General features: G+C 39.8%; 1 protein-coding gene across 1 annotated transcript in view; it reads left to right on the forward strand.

The window, feature by feature from the left end:
* The window catches only part of LOC124773398 (disks large homolog 5-like), a 192,856-nt gene that overhangs the window by 108,732 nt on the left and 61,792 nt on the right, over nucleotides 1-22,332 (forward strand). Inside the window, exons 21-22 of the mRNA XM_047249398.1 lie at nucleotides 7,434-7,598; nucleotides 8,606-8,730. Of these exons, the coding sequence (XP_047105354.1) occupies nucleotides 7,434-7,598; nucleotides 8,606-8,730 (290 nt within the window). The remainder of the gene's footprint in view (nucleotides 1-7,433; nucleotides 7,599-8,605; nucleotides 8,731-22,332) is intronic.

A 22,332-nucleotide genomic window follows, 5' to 3' on the forward strand; every position in this document is an offset into this window, starting at 1 on the left:
TCTTTGTTAGGTCATTATTCTGATGATCCACCAACACCTCACTATAGTGTGAAAATGATTGCTGGAAGTCTGTAATTGAACATGGAAGCCAAACTGCTTTCAGCACAACAGCAGACATTTGACATTGTTCACACTTTGTTCTGGCACTGGAAGTTGCTTTTCCCTTAACTTTTGAAGGGGTTGCGTCCCTTCAGACTACATTACAGAGATATGCCATTTCAGGTGTACATAACAGGTTCTTAGCTACAACAGCATTAATAGAGTTCATTGTTATCATCCTAAGTTTGGAACAAGAACACACACACACACACACACACACACACACACACACACACACACACACAAACGCAACTCGTTCACATAGACCACAGTCTCTGGCAGCTGAAGCCAGACTGTGAGCAGCAGCACATGATGAGAGATGCAGCCGGGTGGTGGGGGTAAGGATGAGGTTGAGGCAGCGATGGGGAGGAATACTAGGGTATGGCTGAGGAATGATGAAGTGCTGATTGTGGCAGTGTACAGAGATGAGGTGGGGAGAAGGTAGAGTAGTTAGGTGCAGTCGGGAAGTTAGATGTAGTGAGGGGCAAGGGTAGTGGAAAAGGAGGAAAGTAAAACGACTGAAGGTGTGATGGTGAATTAGAGGGCTGCATAGTATTGGAATGGGAACAAGGAAGTGGTTAGATTGGTAAGGACATTGACTAACGGAGATTGAGACCAGGAGGGTTATGGGAACGTAGGATTTATTGCAGAGGGAGTTCTTACATGTGCATGTTGGTGTGAAGGATCCAGATGGCCATGCTGTGAAGCAGTCATTGAAATGATGAACGTCGTGTTGGGTGGCGTTGCTCAGCAATGGGGTGGTCCTGCTGTTTCTTGGCCACCGTTTGTCGATGACCCTTCATGTGTACAGATAGCTTGTTGGTTGTCATGCCCACATAGAATACAGCACAGTGGTTGCAGCGTAGCAATGTATATCACATGACTAGTTTCACAGGTAGCCCTACTTTTGATGAGACGGGTAATGTTTGTGGTTGGACTGGAGTAGGTGGTGGTGGGAGGATGTATGGGACAGGTCTTTCATCTAGGTTTATTACAGGGATATGAGCCATGAGGAAAGGGGTTGGGAGCAGGAGTTGTGAAGGGATGGATGGATACTGTGTACGTTCGATGGGTGGTGGAATACCAATGTGGGTGGGGTGGGAAGAACAGTGGATAGGACATTATGGATAGGACATTATTTCTCATTACAGGCCACAACGAAAGGTAGTGAAATTCCTGGCAAAATTCCAGTTGCTCTAGTCCTGGGTGGTACTGAGTCATCTTCATCCTCTTCATCTTCATCTCCACATAACTGTTGCAACCTACATCCAGTTGAACCTGCTTAGTGTAGCCAAACCTTGGTCCCTCTTTACAGTTTTAACTCCTCAAACTTTTCTCCATTACCAAATTGACTATTTTGTGATGCCTCACAATATGCGCTATCAACATGCCCCTTCTTTTATTCAAGTTACGATATAGAGATTTTTTCTCTCTTATTCAATTCTTTTCAGTTCCTCTTCATTTATTTTTTGATCTACCCATCCAATCTTCAGCATTATTCTGTGGCACATTTCAAAATCTTCTATTTTCTTCCTGTCTGAACTGTTTATCATCATTTTCAGTTCCATAAAAGGCTAAACTCCAAATAAGAGGGTTGACTGAAAAGTAATGCCTCCACCTTCGTAACTCTTCAACAGTTGGCAGCATTGGTATGTGGCAAGTACTGCCGTGTTCTGTAGCCTCTTCTCTACAGCTCCAGTTTGCGGGAAGCCTTAGCATTGAATGGTTGTGTTGTTACAGTGTAAAGAATGGAAGAATGGAACCATGTGCAGACGGTCGGTCAATGTGATTTAAGCAATGTGCAGTCAGTGAATTCTTGACAGCAGAAGGTGTCACCCCAAAGGAGATTCACCAGAGAATGAAAGCAGTTTAGGGTGATTGTTTTGATGTGAGAACTGTTTGTCGTTGGACAAGTAAGTTTAAAGATGTTGAGGTGGGAACATCTGACTTGCGTGACAAACAAGGAGTTGGACGTACTGTGACAGAAACCCTTGAGTTTCACAAGCAAAATGTTGACAGATTGATTCAGGATGATTGTCGTATCACTCAGAGAGAAATTTCAAGCACAATTGGCATTTGACAAGAACATGTAGGTTACAATATTGCTTTCCTTGGCTATCGGAAAATCTGTGCACGAAGGGTATCCCAGATGCTAACTCCTGAAATGAAAGCGTGCAGACTTTAAATTTGCCAGGAACTCCTCTTGCGTTACAAGAATGAAGGCGACGCCTTTCTCCATTCAGTTGTGACAGGAGACGAAATGTGGGTACACCATTACGACCCCGAGACGAAATGTCGGTCTATAGAATATTGACACAAAGACTCGCCCCAGAAAAAGAAATTCAAGACACAGCCCTCAGCTGGAAAAATCGTGGCCACAGTGTTCTGGGACACAGATGATGTTATCCATGTTGATTTCCTTGATTGTGGAACAACAATAAATTCAGAGTGTTACATCACAATGCTGCGAACTCTGAAACAATGGCTAACAAATATCCAAAAGGAAAAAGGAAATGTTTTCCTGCAACATGATGATGCCCAATCACACACTTCACGTACCACCACAGCAGAACTTCAGAGACTGAATCTCACCACCACCCTCCATACAGTCCAGATTTAGAACCATCTGACTTCCATCTGTTCCCCAAAATGAAAGATGATCTGCAGGGATATCATTATGCTTCTGATGAAGATCTTGAGAGAACTGTGAAACTGTGGTTGCAGAAACAGAATGTCAACTTCTTCCGTGACGACTTCAGAAAACTTGTTCATCGTTGGCAGAAATGTATCCAGTTGGCTGCTGTTTATGTCGAAAAGTGAACATTGGTAATTAAAGATCACATTCTAAGGATTATTTCTGCATTTGATTTATTAAATATTCCCATCAAAACCCAATTAACGAAGGTAGAAGCATTACTTTCCATTCAACCCTCATAGTTTCAGGAAAGACTTTGTAACACATTAAAATTGTACTAATGTTAACAAATTTCTCTTTTTTTCAGAAATGTTATTCTGACTATTGTGAGTCTGCTTTTCATATCCTCTCTCTTTCATAGATAATCGTTTATTTTTCTGCCCAAAATAAAAAACTCATCTAATAGATTAAACTCTCACCAACACTATTATTGGATTAAACTCTGCATCAATGGATGTCCAGCTCTTCATTGTGGAAGTGCGCTCCACTTTATCCCATGTGTTGGCTCCGTGGAAAAAAAATTACATAAGTTGATTGCTTTCCACACCTTCAGCATAGACTTTGTAGAATTGTCTTCACATTCATTCAGCAAGAAGAGAAGAAGTTCATGTTGATAATGATGTGTAATTGATTCCAAAATTCCTCAGTCAGTGGGCTGATTTAGGGCTGTCACATTGGTTTGAAGAAAGAGTGCTTGTTATGTACACCATCGGACTTAAAGAGTCACGTCGGAAGGGTGTCTGGAAGCATTGTCAATAATAAGAATAACTTTCAGTGGAAACTTTCTCTTCTTCATCTCTTTCCTCACTGCTGGTACAAATGCTTCGTGGAACCACTGACACAGTTATTTCTCTGTCCATCCACACTTGCAGTATTGCACTGATAGTATATTTATGTCATTATTTCAAAAACAGCATGGATGTTGGGATTTCCCAATCACCATGATTGGTGCTTATGCCTCTCATTTACGTTACTACATGCCATTAATGTTATGCACTGTTTCCGTTGCTTGTACTCACAAGCTTCCTTCTCGTTCTTGGCAGCTAATGTTTTTGAAGGAAATGTCTTGTAAAAGAGTCTAGTTTCATTAGCATTGTATAAGGCATCTTCAATTAAATCATCTTCCTCTGTTATCTTCTGTATCTTGTTTACAAACTCATCTGCTTCTCTTAGATGAGCAACTTTCCCTATTGACTGTCAGCTGCCGAATGCCATGTCATTTTCTCCGGTTTGATAGCCAACACTCACTTGCTGCAAACAAATTACTATTGCCAAATTGTTTGTTAAATGCAACTGGTTTTTCCTGTATTATTGGGCCACTGACTGGAATTCCTTTACTGCATTGCTGTCTGAAACATTTATAAACAGCTACTTCCAGTTCTTCATTCTCACTCTTTCACGTAACCTTCCATGATGGGTGGGTACATTGTCAAAGGGCAGCACACAAAGAGGGTGAGGAAATGTGAGAAAGGAGGAGGCGATAGGGTGAGGGCACGAAAACTGTTGGATGGAGGGTGTGGGAACACTAGATTACCATAGGCTGAGGCTGGGATAATTTTGGGAGCAGAGAATGTGTTGTAAGGATAACTCCCATCTGCACGTTTCAGAACAACTGGTGGTGGAGGAGAGTATCCAGATGGCCCAGGTTGTGAAGCAACCGTTTAAATCAAGCTTGATGTAACAGTTAGGTGAAAAGAACAAAATCAACATGCAGTGTCTTTCTAGAATGAACTACCTGCAGCCGTAAACTAGCAGAATAAGTGGGGCGTGCAACCTAGGGATACCAGAAACAGCGAACAGTGCTGCTGCAACCTGTTTCATCCTACCTGCATTACCAGGTCTGCATTTGTTTTGATGCTGCACTCCAACTGTTGTTCCATGTGCAATCTTTGAATTACAAGAAAAGTCAAGCGAGAGGTTGGTTGGCCTGCAACTAACTATGTAACGCATCTATTAAAACAAACTGTATTTGTCCGGTGGTGGACATCAGTAACAATTTTAAATCAGTTATAATTGTGCCATGCATCAGAAGTCACAGAGCCTACACTGAAGGTGCTATTGCAGGTAATCTTTGTCTCATGCAAATTTGACTGAGTAGTGGCCAACAAATAAAATATACTTCTACTGTTTGAAGCTTTATAAGTGAAGCACAAGGATAAAGTCAGTATAAATTTGAAAACTTAATAAACCACAGAATAATGTAGATAGAGAGGTAAAAATTGACACACATGCTTGGAATGACATGGGGTTTTATTAGGGGGGGGGGGGGGGGGAAAGCAAAGATCACAAAATGTCCGACAGATGATGCTGGACAGCAAAACGTCACTGACTGCACATGAGAATCGTGTATAAAAGGAGCTGTAATGAGAGAGAGAATCGGATGCGCCAGCAGTCACAGCATGTTGACGTTACTTGAAAAGGTATTTTTAGTGAAGCTGTATTATCAGAATGGGGAATGTGCTAGTTCAGCGTTATGATCCTATCGCCATAGGAAGGGGATTCGAACGGGTAAAGGTCCATTGACAAATGCAGCTGTGGCGAGAATGATTTCGTAGTTCGAAGCCACGGGTTGTTTAGACGATAGCCCCCGTAGTGACTGACCGAGCACAAGGCGCAATGCTCCTGAGACAGTTCAGGATGAAATGGAGACTATAGCGGGTTTGTCTATGCACGGGGAAATCGGCACTCGTGCCGTTGCACGTCGCACCGGCATTCCATACACTACTGTTTGGTTGGCACTTAGGCGTACCCTCCGATGCTATCCGTACAAAATCCATCAGAATCATGAACTGTTACGTGGCGATTTAGTGAAGCGGAGGGAATCTGCGGTGTGGGCATTTCAAAAGATGGCGGAAGATGACGATTGGTTGAGTAATGTGTTGTGGACCGACGAAGCTCATTTCACGCTCCGAGGGTCTGTCAATGCCCACAACTCCAGAATTTGGGCTACCGAAAATCCTATAACTGTCGTGGAAACTCCATTGCACGACAAGAAAGTCACAGTATGGATTAGATTTACCACATCTACCATTATTGGGCCTTTCTTCTTTGAGGAAATGCGTGATTCCGATTTTGTAAGTGCTACCGTGACGGGTGAGAGGTACGCCGATATGTTACAGAATTGCATCATCCCCAGCCTGGCTGATAAACACCTGCTGGAACATACAATTTTTATGCAGGATGGCGCTCCATCCCATATTGCTGGACGCGTGAAAGATCTCTTGCGCGCGTCGTTTGGTGATGATCGTGTGCTCAGTCGCCACTTTCGTCATGCTTGGCCTCCCAGACCTCAGTCCGTGCGATTATTGGCTTTGGGGTTACTTGAAGTCACAAGTGTATCGTGATCAGCCGACATCTCTAGGGATGCTGAAAGACAACATCCGACGCCAATGCCTCAACATAACTCTGGACATGCTTTACAGTGCTGTTCACAATATTATTCCTCGACTACAGCAATTGTTGAGGAATGATGGTGGACATATTGAACATTTCCTGTAAAGAACATCATCTTTGCTTTGTCTTACTTTGTTATGCTCATTATTGCTATTCTGATCAGATGAAGCGCCATCTGTCGGACATTTTTGAACTTTTGTATTTTTTTGGTTCTAATAAAACCCCATGTCATTCCAAGCATGTGTGTCAATTTGTACCTCTCTATCTACATTATTCCATGATTTATTCAGTTTTCAAATTTATACTGACTTTTTGATCACCCGGTAGATTGTAGTCCTTTGATCCATTGTGTTCATCTACTGCTTAATTTTTGAAACAGAACTGACATGACTGTTGGGCTAAGTTCACACAATTAAAATAAAACTACCAACAATTAGCAAGTTAGTCCAGTGAAGGGATACAGCTTTAAAATATAATAATATAATCATATAAAGTATAAAATTATAAAAAAAATGATTTATTAAATAAAAGTACCAAACAGTTTTAGTCATGGTACAGGTATTGCACTGATACTGAGGGTTTTATTTGTTGCCCTACAAATTTCATTATCAGTGCCAACTGCAACATTGGACATATGAAGGTGTTGCGTACTAACATACTGTGATCCTCGGAGTTCATTAGATGTTTCATTCAGTTTAATGCTGGACTTCCAGACTAAAGGACCAACATTCAGATTCCCCTCTGACTCCTCAGATTTACACTTTCAGTAGATGCCAGGATGGTTAATTGAAAAAGGACACTGCCAATTTTCTTTTGCACTTTTCCCCAACCCAAGGTTGTACTTCATCTCTAATGATCTCAGGATCGAAGATTTAGCTATCTGGAGCACAATCATGCAACTGGAAGATTTGAAGGGGAAACATTGAGCACTTGTAAGGCAGAAAATAAAATTTGGGCATCATGAGAATACCTGGGACTATGGAGCTTCATAGTAAAATAATCGACCATGAAATTAGTTCATTCATTTTGGATAATATGTTATCATGTACTATTTGGACAGTTACTTGGAGCATACTTTAAATTTTTTATTATGTGTTATTGTTGATAGCTTTCTTCTGTGGAGTAAGTTCATAAACTATGAGTTAAATTAATGTAAGTTTCTATAACCTTATATAACCTTATATAAAATATATTTATTTCATTTTATTAGTTGTAGATATGTGTTGATGTAGATTGTTGTTTCCAGAAGCCCAGATGATGCAAATAAGATTCCAGTTCGTGAACCTCGGTATCTTTTTCTTGAAACAAGAAAAAGCAGTCACTTGGGTGTGAGTTTGGTGGGTGGAAATGCTGTTGGCATCTTTGTTCATGGTGTGCAGCCAGATTCTGTGGCCCATAATGCTGGTTTACGGTAAGAAATATGCTGCTGTACCTTTAACAAGAACATGCCAAATTTGCTGCAGTGAAAATCTGATGCACATCATCATCATCATCATCATCATCAACAACAACAACAACAGCAACAACAACTTGTACAGTTTGTGGCCTATGGCAACATCTGCTTGGAACACTGGCACCTAAATTTCTCATCTTCCCACCACCTCTGTGTCCCTACTATAACCCAGCCCGACATAGTCTCCATAATTTCAGGAGGAACAGTAAATTGCGAGGAGGGGTATTATGAGCAGTTTCTTGCAAAAAACAAAAAGTTCCGTTAAGAATGTGTCTAGTGTTCAGTAGTTATGGACTTATAGCTGTCCAGTTGTTATAGTGGCTTCCATAAATTACTTTCAGTGAGTGATTTTTGGGATTATTTCCTTCATCTTTGATTTACAATTTCATATTGCTTTACGATATTCTTCTTAGCTCTGCTAATTGTTCATAAAAGCAACTTGATGTAATATTGCAGCAGTCCACCTGGCTACTGTCTTCAGATGAAAAGTTGTTGCTTAATTCTGCCAAACACAGCAGAAGCCTCTCTTCTGAAAATAGTGACCAGATGCTGTGCTGAAATATCATGTCAGACTGATTTTTACGATCTGCCATCAAACCTGAGAAGTAGTGGTACATATACATAATAGTGGAATTCCATTACAAGAGCATCAGTTCTTCTAGTGTCAAGGACTAATCAGCATCTTGCATTTATTTTTACATCCTGCAGTTCAATTTGTCTTCTCAGATATTTATTCTGTTTATTACTTATTGACAGCAAGAAGTGGTGGTGATGGTGGTGGTGGTGATTAATCCTGTTTTATGTAAGATGTGATTTGACTAACTTGATAGTGAAATACGTACACTCATTTCATAGAAGCGACATGATATTTAAACAAAATAAATAGTTACATCTAAGTACTCTGACAAATTAATCGTTTGGATATGTGAAAAGGTAAGCAAAGGCTGGTTTTTTGATCCCCTAGGGACTGGTGACCAAATTTTAGAATATAATGGCACTGACCTTCAGCATGCAACAGCAGAGGAAGCTGCATATGAACTGGCCAAACCAGCTGATAAGGTCACCATCCTTGCTCAATACAACATTGACAGTAAGTATGATCAATATAATATGTTCTATTCCTAAACAGTTTTATATATGGAAGTCTAAAACATGAAAGATACATTGAGAGGAAGAGACTAACAATGCACTGTTATAATTTTTAAAAAATCTGAAACTCACTTAATTTACTGGAATCATAATACATAAGAACTCAATCTGGTGGCTCCTGCACATAAGAAACCATATGGAAGCCTTTGGAGACTTGTAAGTGGTTGCCTACATAAGTTTCTGTTTTTGTAATTCAGTGCACTCAGAAAATTCATTACATACATGGTAGCTCAGTAGGTTGTAGTTGTTTTTATACAATTGTTTGGAACAGGTGAAATATTTTACCTATGAAGTGAATGACCACCATCATCCATAGTTTCCTGTGTACTAGCCCATCAGGCATCTTTTGTAACAGACAATGAAATGTTACGGACTGTGCAATACTCTCTCTCACCACCAGGGATGTGGAGCCATGTTTCTTCATTGAGGACCGAAGGCGGGAATAGCCAAATTGAGATGGTCCCACAGATTCTCGGTCAGATTTAAATCTGGGGAGTTTGGTGCCTAGGATAGTACGATAAACTCATTTTCATGCTCTTTGAACCACACACATTCGCTGTGAGCTGAGTGACATGTTGCACTGCCCTGCAGGTATATGTCATTGTGATGAGCAGAAACAAAGGCATTTAGGGGTGGACATGAGCCCCAAGATAGATGCATACTTGTGTTGGTCCATTGTGCCTTCCAGAATGATGAAATCACGTAGGAAATGCCACAAAACATTCCCCAATCCATAACAGTCCCTCCTCTTCTTGGACCTTTCCAACGATGGTTGCAGGATGTTTGCTTTCAGACATTTTAGAGCATAAAACATGTTTCACCTGAAAAGGCTATCTGTTGCTATGCAGTAGCGATATAGGTGTGGAAGTTCTAGCCTTTGTCATTGATGAATAGTCTGTGCATAAACCAGGCACCTGCTGCGGAGGCTCATATGCAGCAATGTTCACTGGACTGTCATTGAGGAGAGACTGTTGGTAGCCACTTGGTTCATCTGGGAGGTCACAGGCTCAACAGTTGTACATCTATTCAGCTGTATGCATCTCCGCAGCCATCATTCAACCCTGTTATCTTTGGCCTGTGGTGCACCACAGTTGCCTCAGTGCCATTTTGGATAGCACCATTTTGCCATCTGCAGTATACTTTAACCACAGCAGCATGCAAACAGTTTGTGAACTTAGCTGTTTTGGAAATGCTTCCAGCTGTAGCCCGAAAGGCAATGAACATGCCCTTTTGGTCGTCAGGTACATCGCTCCATTTCTGCTTAACAACAACTCCACTGTTTTCCACATCCCCCAAATAAGCATTACATACGTCCCACTGCTAGTTCTGCCTCTTGCCATCTGTAAGTGTTGTTGTTGTTGTTGTTGTTGTTGTGGTCTTCAGTCCTGAGACTGGTTTGATGCAGCTCTCCATGCTACTCTATCCTGTGCAAGCTTCTTCATCTCCAAGTACCTACTGCAACCTACATCCTTCTGAAACTGCTTAGTGTATTCATCTCTTGTTCTCCCTTTATGATTTTTACCATCCACGCTGCCCTCCAATGCTAAATTTGTGATCCCCTGATGCCTCAGAACATGTCCTACCAAGGGGTCCCTTCTTCTTGTCAAGTTCTGCCACAAACTACTCTTCTCCCCAATTCTATTCAGTACCTCCTCATTAGTTACGTGATCTACCCATTAATCTTCAGCATTCTTCTGTAGCACCACATTTCGAAAGCTTCTATTCTCTTCTTGTCCACACTATTTATTGTCCATGTTTCACTTCCATACATGGCTACACTCCATACAAATACTTTCAGAAACGACTTCCTGACACTTAAATCTGTACTTGATGTTAACAAATTTCTCTTCTTCAGAAATGCTTTCCTTGCCATTGCCAGTATACATTTTATATCCTCTCTACTTCGACCATCATCAGTTATTTTGCTCCCCAAATAACAAAACTCCTTTACTACTTTAAGTGCCTCATTTCCTAATCTAATTCCCTCAGTGTCACCCGATTTAATTTGACTACATTCCATTATCCTCGTTTTGCTTTTGTTGATGTTCATCCTATATCCTCCTTTCAAGACACTGTCCATTCCGTTCAACTGGTCTTCTAAGTCCTTTGCTGTCTCTGACAGAATTACAATGCCATTGGCGAACCTCAAAGTTTTTATTTCTTCTCCATGGACTTTAATAACTACTCTGAATTTTTCTTTTGTTTCCTTTACCGCTTGCTCAATATACAGATTGAATAACATCGGGGAGAGGCTACAACCCTGTCTCACTCCCTTCCCAACCACTGCTTCCCTTTCATGACCCTCGACTCTTAGAACTGCCATCTGGTTTCAGTACAAATTGTAAATAGCCTTTCGCTCCCTGTATTTTACCCCTGCCACCTTTAGAATTTGAGTTTGTTGCAGTCAACATTGTCAAAATCTTTCTCTAAGTCTACAAATGCTAGAAATGTAGCTATTTCTTTCCTTAATCTTTCTTCCAAGATAAGTCGAAAGGTCAGTATTGCCTCATGTGTTCCAATATTTCTACGGAATCCAAACTGATCTTCCGTGAGGTCGTCTTCTACCAGTTTTTCCATTCGTCTCTTAAGAATTCACGTCAGTATTTTGCAGCTGTGACTTATGAAACTGATAGTTGGGTAATTTTCACATCTATCAGCACCTGCTTTCTTTGGGATTGGAATTATTATATTCTTCTTGAAGTTTGAGGGTAATTCACCCATCTCGTACATCTTGCTCACCAGATGGTAGAGTTTTGTCAGGACTGGCTCTCCCAAGGCTGTCAGTAGTTCTAATGGAATATTGTCTACTCCCGGGGCCTTATTTCAACTCGGGTCTTTCAATGCTCTGTCAAACTCTTCACGCAGTATCGTATCTCCCATTTCATCTTCATCTACATCCTCTTCCATTTCCATAATATTGTCCTCAAGTACATCGCCCTTGTATAGACCCTCTATATACTCCTTCCACCTTTCTACTTTCCCTTCTTTGCTTAGAACTGGGTTTCCTTCTGAGCTCTTGATATTCATACAAGTGGCTCTCTTTTCTCCAAAGGTCTCTTTAATTTTCCTGTAGGCAGTATCTATCTTGCCCCTAGTGAGATAAGCCTCTACATCCTTACATTTGTCCTCTAGCCATCCCTGCTTAGCCATTTTGCACTTCCTGTTGATCTCATTTTTGAGACATTTGTATTCCTTTATGCCTGCTTCATTTACTGCAGTTTTATATTTTCTCCTTTCATCAATTAAATTCAATATTTCTTCTGTTACCCAAGGATTTCTACTAGCCCTAGTCTTTTTACCTACTTGATCCTCTGCTGCCTTCACTACTTCATCCTTCATAGCTACCCATTCTTCTTCTACTGTATTTCTTTCCCCCATTCTTGTCAGTTGTTCCCTAATGCTCTCCCTGAAGCTCTCTACAACGTCTGATTCTTTCAGTTTATCCAGATCCCATCTCCTTAAATTCCCACCTTTTTGCAGTTTCTTCAGTTTTAATTTACAGTTCATAACCAATAGATTGTGGTCAGAGTCCACATCTGCCCCTAGAAATGTCTTACAATTTAAAACCTGGTTCCTAAATCTCTGTCTTACCATTATATAATCTATCTGATACCTTCTAGTATCTCCAGGATTCTTCCATGTATACAACCTTCTTTTATGATTCTTGAACCAAGTGTTAGCTATGATTAAGTTATGCTCTGTGCAAAATTCTACCAGAAGGCTTCCTCTTTCATTTCTTACCCCCAGTCCATATTCACCTACTACATTTCCTTCTCTCCCTTTTCCTACTCTCGAATTCCAGTCACCCATGACTATTAAATTTTCGTCTCCCTTCACCACCTGAATAATTCCTTTTATCTCATCATACATTTCATCAATTTCTTCATCATCTGCAGAGCTAGTTGGCATATAAACTTGTACTACTGTAGTAGGCATGAGCTTCGTGTCTATCTTGGCCACAATAATGCGTTCACTATGCTGTTTGTAGTAGCTTACCTGCACTCTATTTTTTTATTCATTATTAAACCTACTCCTTCATTACCCCTATTTGAATTTGTATTTATAACCCTGTATTCACCTGACCAAAAGTCTTGTTCCTCCTGCCACCGAGCTTCACTAATTCCCACTATATCTAACTTTAACCTATCCATTTCCCTTTTTAAATTGTGACTGGTTGAGTGGTTATTGCATATTGTCATCGAACATAGGTAGTGGTCACATTAATGTGATGGGGCTGTGTATATAAAATCACTTCGTCACTGAAGACCGAATGTAGTGTTGCAGTGGTTAACCCACTGCTCCCACGTTTGGTAGGAGGAGGCTTCAAATACTCATCTGGCCTTCCTAACTTAGTTTTTGCACGGCTACCCTTAATTAGCCAAAGCAGTTGCTGATATGATCCCTTTTAAAGGGCATATCTATTTCCTTCACCATCTTTGGACTATACAAATCAATGCTCTGTCTGTGATGAGCTTATTGTCAAAGAAATGTCAAATCTTCCTCCCATCCTTCCTATATTGACTTCTGACAGTGAAAGCCTACAGACTACTGTTGAAATTCTATTAGAAAAATATGTATCAGAATATGTACCTACTTGGAGAAACAATTAAAGCAGGCAGCCAGGTCACTTTTCTTAGTTATGAGTTGTCTGGTTGCAGTGACTACGCATTAACAGTCAACGTTTATGAGACTGAAGAGGTGCTGAAATGATATTGCGTTAAATAAATATTCACTAGATGCAGAAGGTCAAGACAAAACAGAATGTAAGATATTCAGATTCACAGTAGTTAAGTATACAGGGTGGTCCATTGATCGTGACCGGGCCAAATATCTCACGAAATAAGCATCAAACGAAAAAACTACAAAGAACGAAACTTGTCTAGCTTGAAGGGGGAAACCAGATGGTGCTATGGTTGGTCTGCTAGATGGCGCTGCCATAGGTCAGACAGATATCAACTGTGTGTTTTTTTTTTTTTTTTTTTTTTTTTTTAAATAGGAACCCCAATTTTTTATTACATATTCATGTAGTACGTGAAGAAATACGAATGTTTTAGTTGGACCACTTTTTTGGCTGTGTGATAGATGGCACTGTAATAGTCACAAACCTATGGTTCACAATTTTAGACGAACAGTTGGTAACAGGTAGGTTTTTTTAATTAAAATACAGAACGTAGGCACGTTTGAACATTTTATTTCGGTTGTTCCAATGTGATACATGTACCTTTGTGAACTTATTATTTCTGAGAACGCATGCTGTTACAGCGTGATTACCTGTAAATACCACATTAATGCAATAAATGCTCAAAATGATGTCTGTCAACCTCAGTGCATTTGGCAATACGTGTAACGACATTCCTCTCAACAGAGAGTAGTAATGTTCGCACATGCATCAACAATGCGCTGACGCATGTTGTCAGGCGTTGTCGGTGGATCACGATAGCAAATATCCTTCAACTTTCCCCACAGAAAGAAATCCGAGGACGTCAGATCCGGTGAACATGCGGGCCATGGTATGGTGCTTCGACGACCAATCCACCTGTCATGAAATATGGTGCCGTACGCTGTGTGCCAGACATCCATCATGTTGGAAGTACATCGCCATTCTGTCATGCAGTGAAACATCTTGTAGTAACATCGGTAGACATTACATAGGAAATCAGCATACATTGCACCATTTAGATTGCCATCGATAAAATGGGGCCCAATTATCCTCCCTCCCATAATGCCGCACCATACATTAACCCGCCAAGGTGGCTGATGTTCCACTTGTCGCAGCCATCGTGGATTTTCTGTTGCCCAATAGTCCATATTATGCTGGTTTACGTGACCGCTGTTGGTGAATGACACTACCTCGCTAAAAAGAACGTGTGCAAAAAATCTGTCATTGTCCCGTAATTTCTCTTGTGCCCAGTGGCAGAACTCTACACAACGTAAAAAATCGTCGCCATGCAATTCCTGGTGCATAGAAATTTGGTCCAGGTGCAATCGATGTTGCTGTAGCATTCTCAGTACCAACGTTTTTGAGATTCCCGATTCTCGCGCTATTTGTCTGCTACTGATGTGCGGGTTATCCTCGACAGCAGCTAAAACACCTACTTGGGCATCATCATTTGTTGCCGGTCATGGTTGACATTTCACATGTGGCTGAACATTTCCTGTTTCCTTAAATAACGTAACTGTCTGGGGAACGGTCCGGACACTTGGGTGATGTCGTCCAGGATACCGAGCAGCATACATAGCGCATACCCATTGGGCATTTTGATCACAATATTGACCTTTTACGCAATTGGTAATCGGTCCATTTTAACACAGGTAATGTATCACAAAGCAAATACCATCCGCACTGGTGGAACGTTATGTAATACCACGTACTTATACGTTTGCGACTATTACAGCGCCATCTATCACAAAACGAAAAAAGTGGCCCAACTAAAACATTCATATTTCTGTACGTGCTACACAAATATGTAATAAAAAATGGGGGTTCCTATTTGAAAAGTGCAGTTGATATCCGTTTGACCTGTGGCAGCGCCATCTAGCGGGCCAACCATAGCACCCTGTGGTTTCTCCCTTCAAGCTAGATGAGTTTCGTTCTTTGTAGTTTTTTCGTTTGCTGCTTATTTCGTGAGATATTTGGCATGGTCACTATCAATGGACCACCCTGTATATTAGCAGTATTATGAAAAGGATAGTTGATACTCACCGTACAGGGGAGATGCTTGGCTGCAGATAGCACAACAACAAGACTGCCAGAAAGTGAGCTTTCAACCAACAAGGCCTGTGTGTGTGTGTGTGTGTGGGGGGGGGGGGGGAGTGTGTAGAAGTAGTAATTTTAAATTTTAATTTAAGTTAAGAGAGATTTTTTAAATTTATTTTTTGTAGGCCTGGATCCTTTCCAAAATGTCAGTAATCAGTCTGATGCAACAATGTTGAAATTAAATGCAGTAGAAGGCAATTAAAAAATGAAGATATAACATGCTCCGTTTGTAATATGTAATTGAGAAAAGGAATCACTTTACAAATATGTGTAGAAGATACAAATAAATTTTCATAAAGTAGTGAAATTAGGGTTAGAAGAAAACAAAACTTATAAATTAAACATTTTTGTACTTTCAGATGGTAGACAAAAACTATAGAAATAAGAGAACAGGAAAGGTACTGAAACTGTGTGTTCTGTGAAGGATTCTTCCTGGTTCAGTATTGTTGATGAAAACCATATTCCATGTTGTGTGGATCACGGAAGTTTCTAAATGCCAGCTATGTCAAAGTAGTAGATGTTTTTCAGCTCATTAATTTCCTTTATATCAAACAACAATGTTGCTTATTCTACAAGAGACTAGTGGAACATACTGCACATTTTGTTAAAGAAATTCTTTATCTCCACCTACTGCACTACTGACTGCCTGAATATACACTTACAAAATGCAAGAATAAACCTCTTAAACACAGGAATGTACATGAAATTTTAGCAAAACATACTACTAAGAAAACACAGGCAAAACTAAATATCTAACTTGCTGCCCTGGAGATATGACACCAGTGACAACTGGAGCCAGATGAAATGGTGTTGGGAAAATATGTACCAAAATTTATAGCTACTTGGAGAAGCAGTTAAAGCAAGCAGCCAAACCACTGGCAAATTTTTGAAGTATGTTCTTTATTTAAGGTAGCTCCAGTAAATTAGTTAAGACTACTGATTGGATTTGATAACTCTGCTTGGACATTATCTGGCCACTGCTTCGTTTTGGTGGAAGAATGAGTTCCACAAGGGAATAAATGAAGTGTATTTAGAAAGATATTCAGACTGATACAAAAGACATTGCTCTCTTGATTTTCAAGAAGAGTGTTACTGATAGATTTCAATATGTTGAAGGTGCTTCTGTGTTTTGGCTCCCTGGAGAATACGAGTAGTCATCTAAACAGAACAAATGCAAGCATTAATACAGTAATGAAAAATACTGATTGGTATACAAACACTGTAATGAATAAATCAATTCACTGTAAAGCGAAGCTGTGTGTAACCCCCCCCAAACACACACACACACACACACACACACACACACACACACACACACACAAAGAAAAAAAACAACACTACCCTAACACAAATGGACTGCAGTGCTGGGACAGTGTGTTTCTGTGACTGTGTGTAGTATGAAGTTATGCTGATTACTTTAAGGGCAAATACATAATAGTAATCCTAAGTCAAAGTAAGGACTGAATCTCTGAATATTTGAATGATTGGTGAGGTTCCTGACTAACTTATGTACCAACCCTTGGTATTCATCCAGGGTGAGGTTCCTGACTAACTGATGTACCAACCCTTGGTATTCATCCATAAGCATCAGTAATCTGGACCTATGGTGATATGATTTTCAAACATTGACGAAGTCTAATCATCGTATCAAAACAGCCATAAAATGAGGAAAATATCCACAGCTCTTAGTTTTCTGTTTGTATTCTTATTTCATTTTGTTGTTGTTTGTACTTCATATTTTTGGTTCAGAGAAAGGAGTTGAGTGTAACATTTATCTAAATGAGACAGTGAAACCACATTTATTTTATCCTTTCAGATGGAACTTACACACAAGTGGCTCATGCTGCAGTCCAGAAATCTGAAACTTTGTGCATTAAGCTTTCTTTCTCTCCTCCTTTTTTCATTTAAAAAAATTTCCTCCCCAGATGGCTCACAAATCTCTTGTGAGCATGTGCATGGTGAGCATGGGCATGGGGCCCAGAGCCATTGCAGTATTTGTTCCTTGCCTGTGCTGCAACCTTACTCCCTGGCTATATCTTTCCTCAGACTTGGTCTATAGGATAGGTTCTTTGTTGGTAACTTGGCTTGCATATAGGACATATGGCTTTTCCCACTTTGTTAGTTTATTTCTTTTTACCAGACAATTATTTTTCAACATTCATTTCAGTTAAGTCGTGTTTGGTCCACACATCCAATTTTTTTTTTAAGTGCATGCCAAGCAAGTTGGTCACCCTATACCCAGCATTATTGCCAGTCCAAGTGGGCAGGAGGAGGCAAATGGCTATCAAGCCATTCTTTGTATTAAAAAAAAAAAAAAAAAAAAAGTTTGAAGAAATCTCTTTCCTCGTAAACTATGAAGTGATCTGCCATAATTAAAACAGTGAATTTTTCTAAGGCCGGAGCATTTACTCTTTTTGGAAGAAACTTGGTGACATAGCTATCTATGCAACACCCCACAAGCATCTGAACGTGGTACACAGTATAATTTTTCACTGTTACATAATGCTGCAGACAGATGAGGAATTATGCAAAAACCTCGAGAAGTGAGGGCAAGATTCATATGTCATGTATGTCACATATGTCAAGGCGTGCCAGACCACAAAATTGGCACTGGAGCATTCATCCTTGCTCTTGAGGGGGATTTGCTATCTGAGAAACATAAAAATCTTTGTTTAGCATTGTGATTTGTGGAGACTAGTTGGTCGCTTCATGAATACTCCCCATGTGAGGAACCACCATTCTGTGTTTGTGTGGAGATGATCACTCTTCTCGATCCCCTATTGTGGGTCTCCTTTTTTGTGCTGGTGTTTCTACTAGAGTGTCGGTTACTACTGATCATCTCGCACCCACTTTGCAATGGCGTTCTCTTCTTACCCAGCTACTTTTGAATATGTAAAAGACAGCCCCAGGCCTTGATCAGTGCGTAAGCTGATGATCAAACATTTGAGAGTGACTCACAACACCATCTATTCATGTTTTGCAACTGTACTTGATTAGAATATGTTTTTCCTCTGTAACGGAGAGAAAGTGTCATCATCATAAACCATAAACCAGGCAGAAACCCAATGTCCTTGACAGGTACCAATTGATTAGACTTTCTGGTGTGCTCTAAAAACTGCTTGAAAGGGTGGTAGCCTGATGATAATGCTGAGTTATTGAATCACAAGGCCTTTTGTCACCCCCCCCCCCCCCCCCCCCCACCCAACCTACCCCAGTCATTTTCCATGAGGGACAGTCCAGTAGTGACTAGTGCATTAGGTTAGTAACATCAACACGACAGGCTTTTTCTAACACCCAAACTACCAGATGTCGCCGACGCAGATTTGCTTTAACTGTTTGCACGTGAAACTGTTACAAGGGAGAACGTTTTCCTGACATGTAAAAGGACTTTTTGGAGTTTGTAGCTATGTTTTTTTGACAGTTCACTTTAGCTTCATTGGTTGGAAGTAGCAAACCTCTAGTGTAAAAAGTAGCAAACCATTAGAGTACATTTGTATAGATAGGTATGGTGTTCTGTCTGACATGTGTGACAAGACAGACACCATTTGTGATGAACCAGTTAGTGCATTTGTAGTTTCACAGAATTAACTCAGTTGGAACAAAAGAATAAAGAAACAATTGCATCACATATGCGGAAGTATTAATAGTCCCATATAACACTTCTGCTCAGTCATAATACAGTAAAAAAAAAAAAAAAAAAAAATATTTGTCATCGTAGGGGCTTGAACCCAAGCTCCTTGGTACAATGATCTAACACTCTGCCAACTTCCCCAAAGAAGTTTTACATATCAGTTACTCATAGTTATGCTTTTCCTATTCTTCGTAGTTCAGGTGTTACTTTTAATTAACATATATGCCCATACTGCTGGATGACAGCACATAGTTTGAACTAAATTGGAGTTTTGGTTGATACCCTATCGACATTAAATGTTTGGTACTGATCTGAATGACTGACCTACATAAGGCTGGTAGGCTCCATCACATTTTGCCTACCCTCTGTGGCTGGAGCATTCAAGGCGCCCTACTACTGATTTTTATTATAAATTTTTCTCGCTCAAATCGTTTTGGGGCTAAAGTAGATAGGTCACTCTACTCCAGGTCCCAGAGAACAGCATTCCTCAGAGCTCCATAATGACTGATACACTCTTCTTTATTGCAAGCAGTGGGCTAACCTCCACTGTCAGAACAGTGATTACCCCTGTGCTGTATATCAATGACTGTTGCATTTGACATAGCTTCCAGCTTGTAGCCTTTGTTGAATGCCAGCTCCATGGAACCACTCAAAGGGTCTCCACTTGGACCTTTTCCTCCCACAAAAATGTGGATTTCTGCTGTCACACCATGTTTCATCCAAACCCAAAATTCAGCTTGGACACTGTTGTGCAGTTCAGATGTTTTTAACTCTCAAGATTTTAAACATGGCTGCAGCAGCAACTGTTGAAATTCTTCACGATAATGGATGACAGCCAAAAACAGTTGCAGGATAAAAATTTATTAAAATTCTTGACCAAGGTTTCGGTACATATAAATATACCTTCATCAGAAGTAAAAAATCCTGAACAGGAAGACACTTTCATTAGAAAAGCCTTAGCATCGGAAGTTAGAAACACAAAAGCTTAAGTAATAGTGAAATTGCCAGAGTAATACAGGCATAAAATCTTTAGTTACTTACTAAAATTACATCATGCAATGGAGATTAATAAAACAATTGTGCCAAAGGCGTCGTCAATAATTAAGACATCTTCTCCATTTGTACAACATGACTATAGGCACAGGGTCAAAGCGAATAGTTTAGCACCATTACTTCGCCTATGAACTATCGAGACAAGAGTGTGAAAGCACTAGGGCAAATGGTTTCGCAGAGAGAGGGCGCTTGTATGTGCCAGACACTCACGCATATTAAAATCCATGAATACATACATAAGCGCATCAAAAATTATTAAAAGTTGTGTTAATTCAAACTCTCTGTCTTAATAAATAAAACATATCAGACCATTTAAAAACATTTATGTAAAATATAAAATATAGAAACAATTTACCTGTGTCCTAGTGTCAAACAGATAACATCTAACGAGAGAGGGCACTAGTGTAATGTGCGAGAATCTCGCGTAAAGTAGGCGGTGAAATACATACTAGCGAAAACAACCAAAATGTTATAATAAAACGAAACCATCTGTCGTTGTGAATAAAAACATACTAGTCGATTAACCACACATACACATCGAAAATCACAAACAACAAACATCAAAAATAGATACGTAAAATCCCAACAAGACAAGAAAAGTGCATTTCACCAGCATCAACAAGCTTGAAAACTAACTTCTAGTCAGCCAGACTATATTATATTAAGGCAAGGAGGGGTTTGAAACTATCTAAAAAATTTTTGTTTCTAAAAGTCGACAAAAGGCAACACCCAGTTCGTCCCATCGTTAACGGAATAAAGAGTCCACATCATAAATTAGCGAGATTCTTACATGCTAAAATCAAAGAAGCCTTTGTTTTTGGAAACAATTATTCTGTTAAAAATAGTGCCGAGGTAATAAACAAGCTAAAATCGATAGAGATCTCTTCTTCCTCTCGTTTGGTTTCTTTTGACGTCTTAAGTTTATACACTAATGTTCCAGTGGATATCACTCTTAAGATTATTGAAGATAACATTCGACAACATAGAACTCTAAGTGAGCTACAGTTGTCGGAACTTATGTCACTACTGCAGGTTGTACTGGAATACAATTACTTTCAGTTTAATGGTAAAATGTATGAGCAACCATTCAGCTTAGCCATGGGTTGCCCGTTAGCTGGTATCTTAGCTGACATCTTTGTGAATGCGTTAGAAGAAAATTTCTTCAAAAACAATCCTGCGTTGGGTAATATGATTCCTTTCTATGCTCGTTATGTTGATGATCATAATATTTCAAGGGAGAGACCAAGATCTACAACAACTGTTTCATGTTTTCAACAGTTTTCACGAGAAAATGAAATTCACAAAAGAGATACAAAACAATGAGAGAGAACTCCATTTTCTCGACTTGAAACTTAAGTTATCGGGTAACACTATTAGCTTCGACATTTTTCGTAAAGAAACTTTTTCTGATAATATTATTCCAGTAGATTCTTGTCATCCTCAAACTCACAAAATCGCCTTCTTTCAGTCTGCTGTTCATCGTGCTGTGAGCACACCTTTAGCACAGAATTGTTTCGAAAAAGAAATATCTTTATTAAAGTCAATGGCTACTAACAATGGATACGATCCTAAATTAATTGACCAAATTGTTAAGAAAAAAACAGCTGTAAAATGTTCAACTTTAGGAGATAACAGGGCGAAAAAGAATGAGGGTAATAACTTTATTTCTATTCCATTTTTGGGGAACGTTTCATATAAGATAAGAAGACTTTTACAGAAACAATACGGTTACAGAGTGGCATTTTCCGTAAATAATAGCCTGAAACAAAGAGTAATTCATACCATTGGAGCACGGGAAGAACTCGGCACTAAGTCCAGTGTATACAAAATTACTTGTAACGACTGCCCAAACTATTACATTGGACAGACAGGTAGACCCATTAAGGTTAGGTATAAAGAACACATTGTTGTTGTTGTTGTTGTTGTTGTGGTCTTCAGTCCTGAGACTGGTTTGATGCAGCTCTCCATGCTACTCTATCCTGTGCAAGCTTCTTCATCTCCCAATACCTACTGCAACCTACATCCTTCTGAATCTGCTTAGTGTATTGATCTCTTGGTCTCCCTCTACGACTTTTACCCTCCACGCTGCCCTCCAATGCTAA

Source organism: Schistocerca piceifrons, chromosome 2 (genome assembly GCF_021461385.2).
Source record: "Schistocerca piceifrons isolate TAMUIC-IGC-003096 chromosome 2, iqSchPice1.1, whole genome shotgun sequence".
Classification (NCBI taxonomy): Eukaryota; Metazoa; Arthropoda; class Insecta; order Orthoptera; family Acrididae; genus Schistocerca; species Schistocerca piceifrons.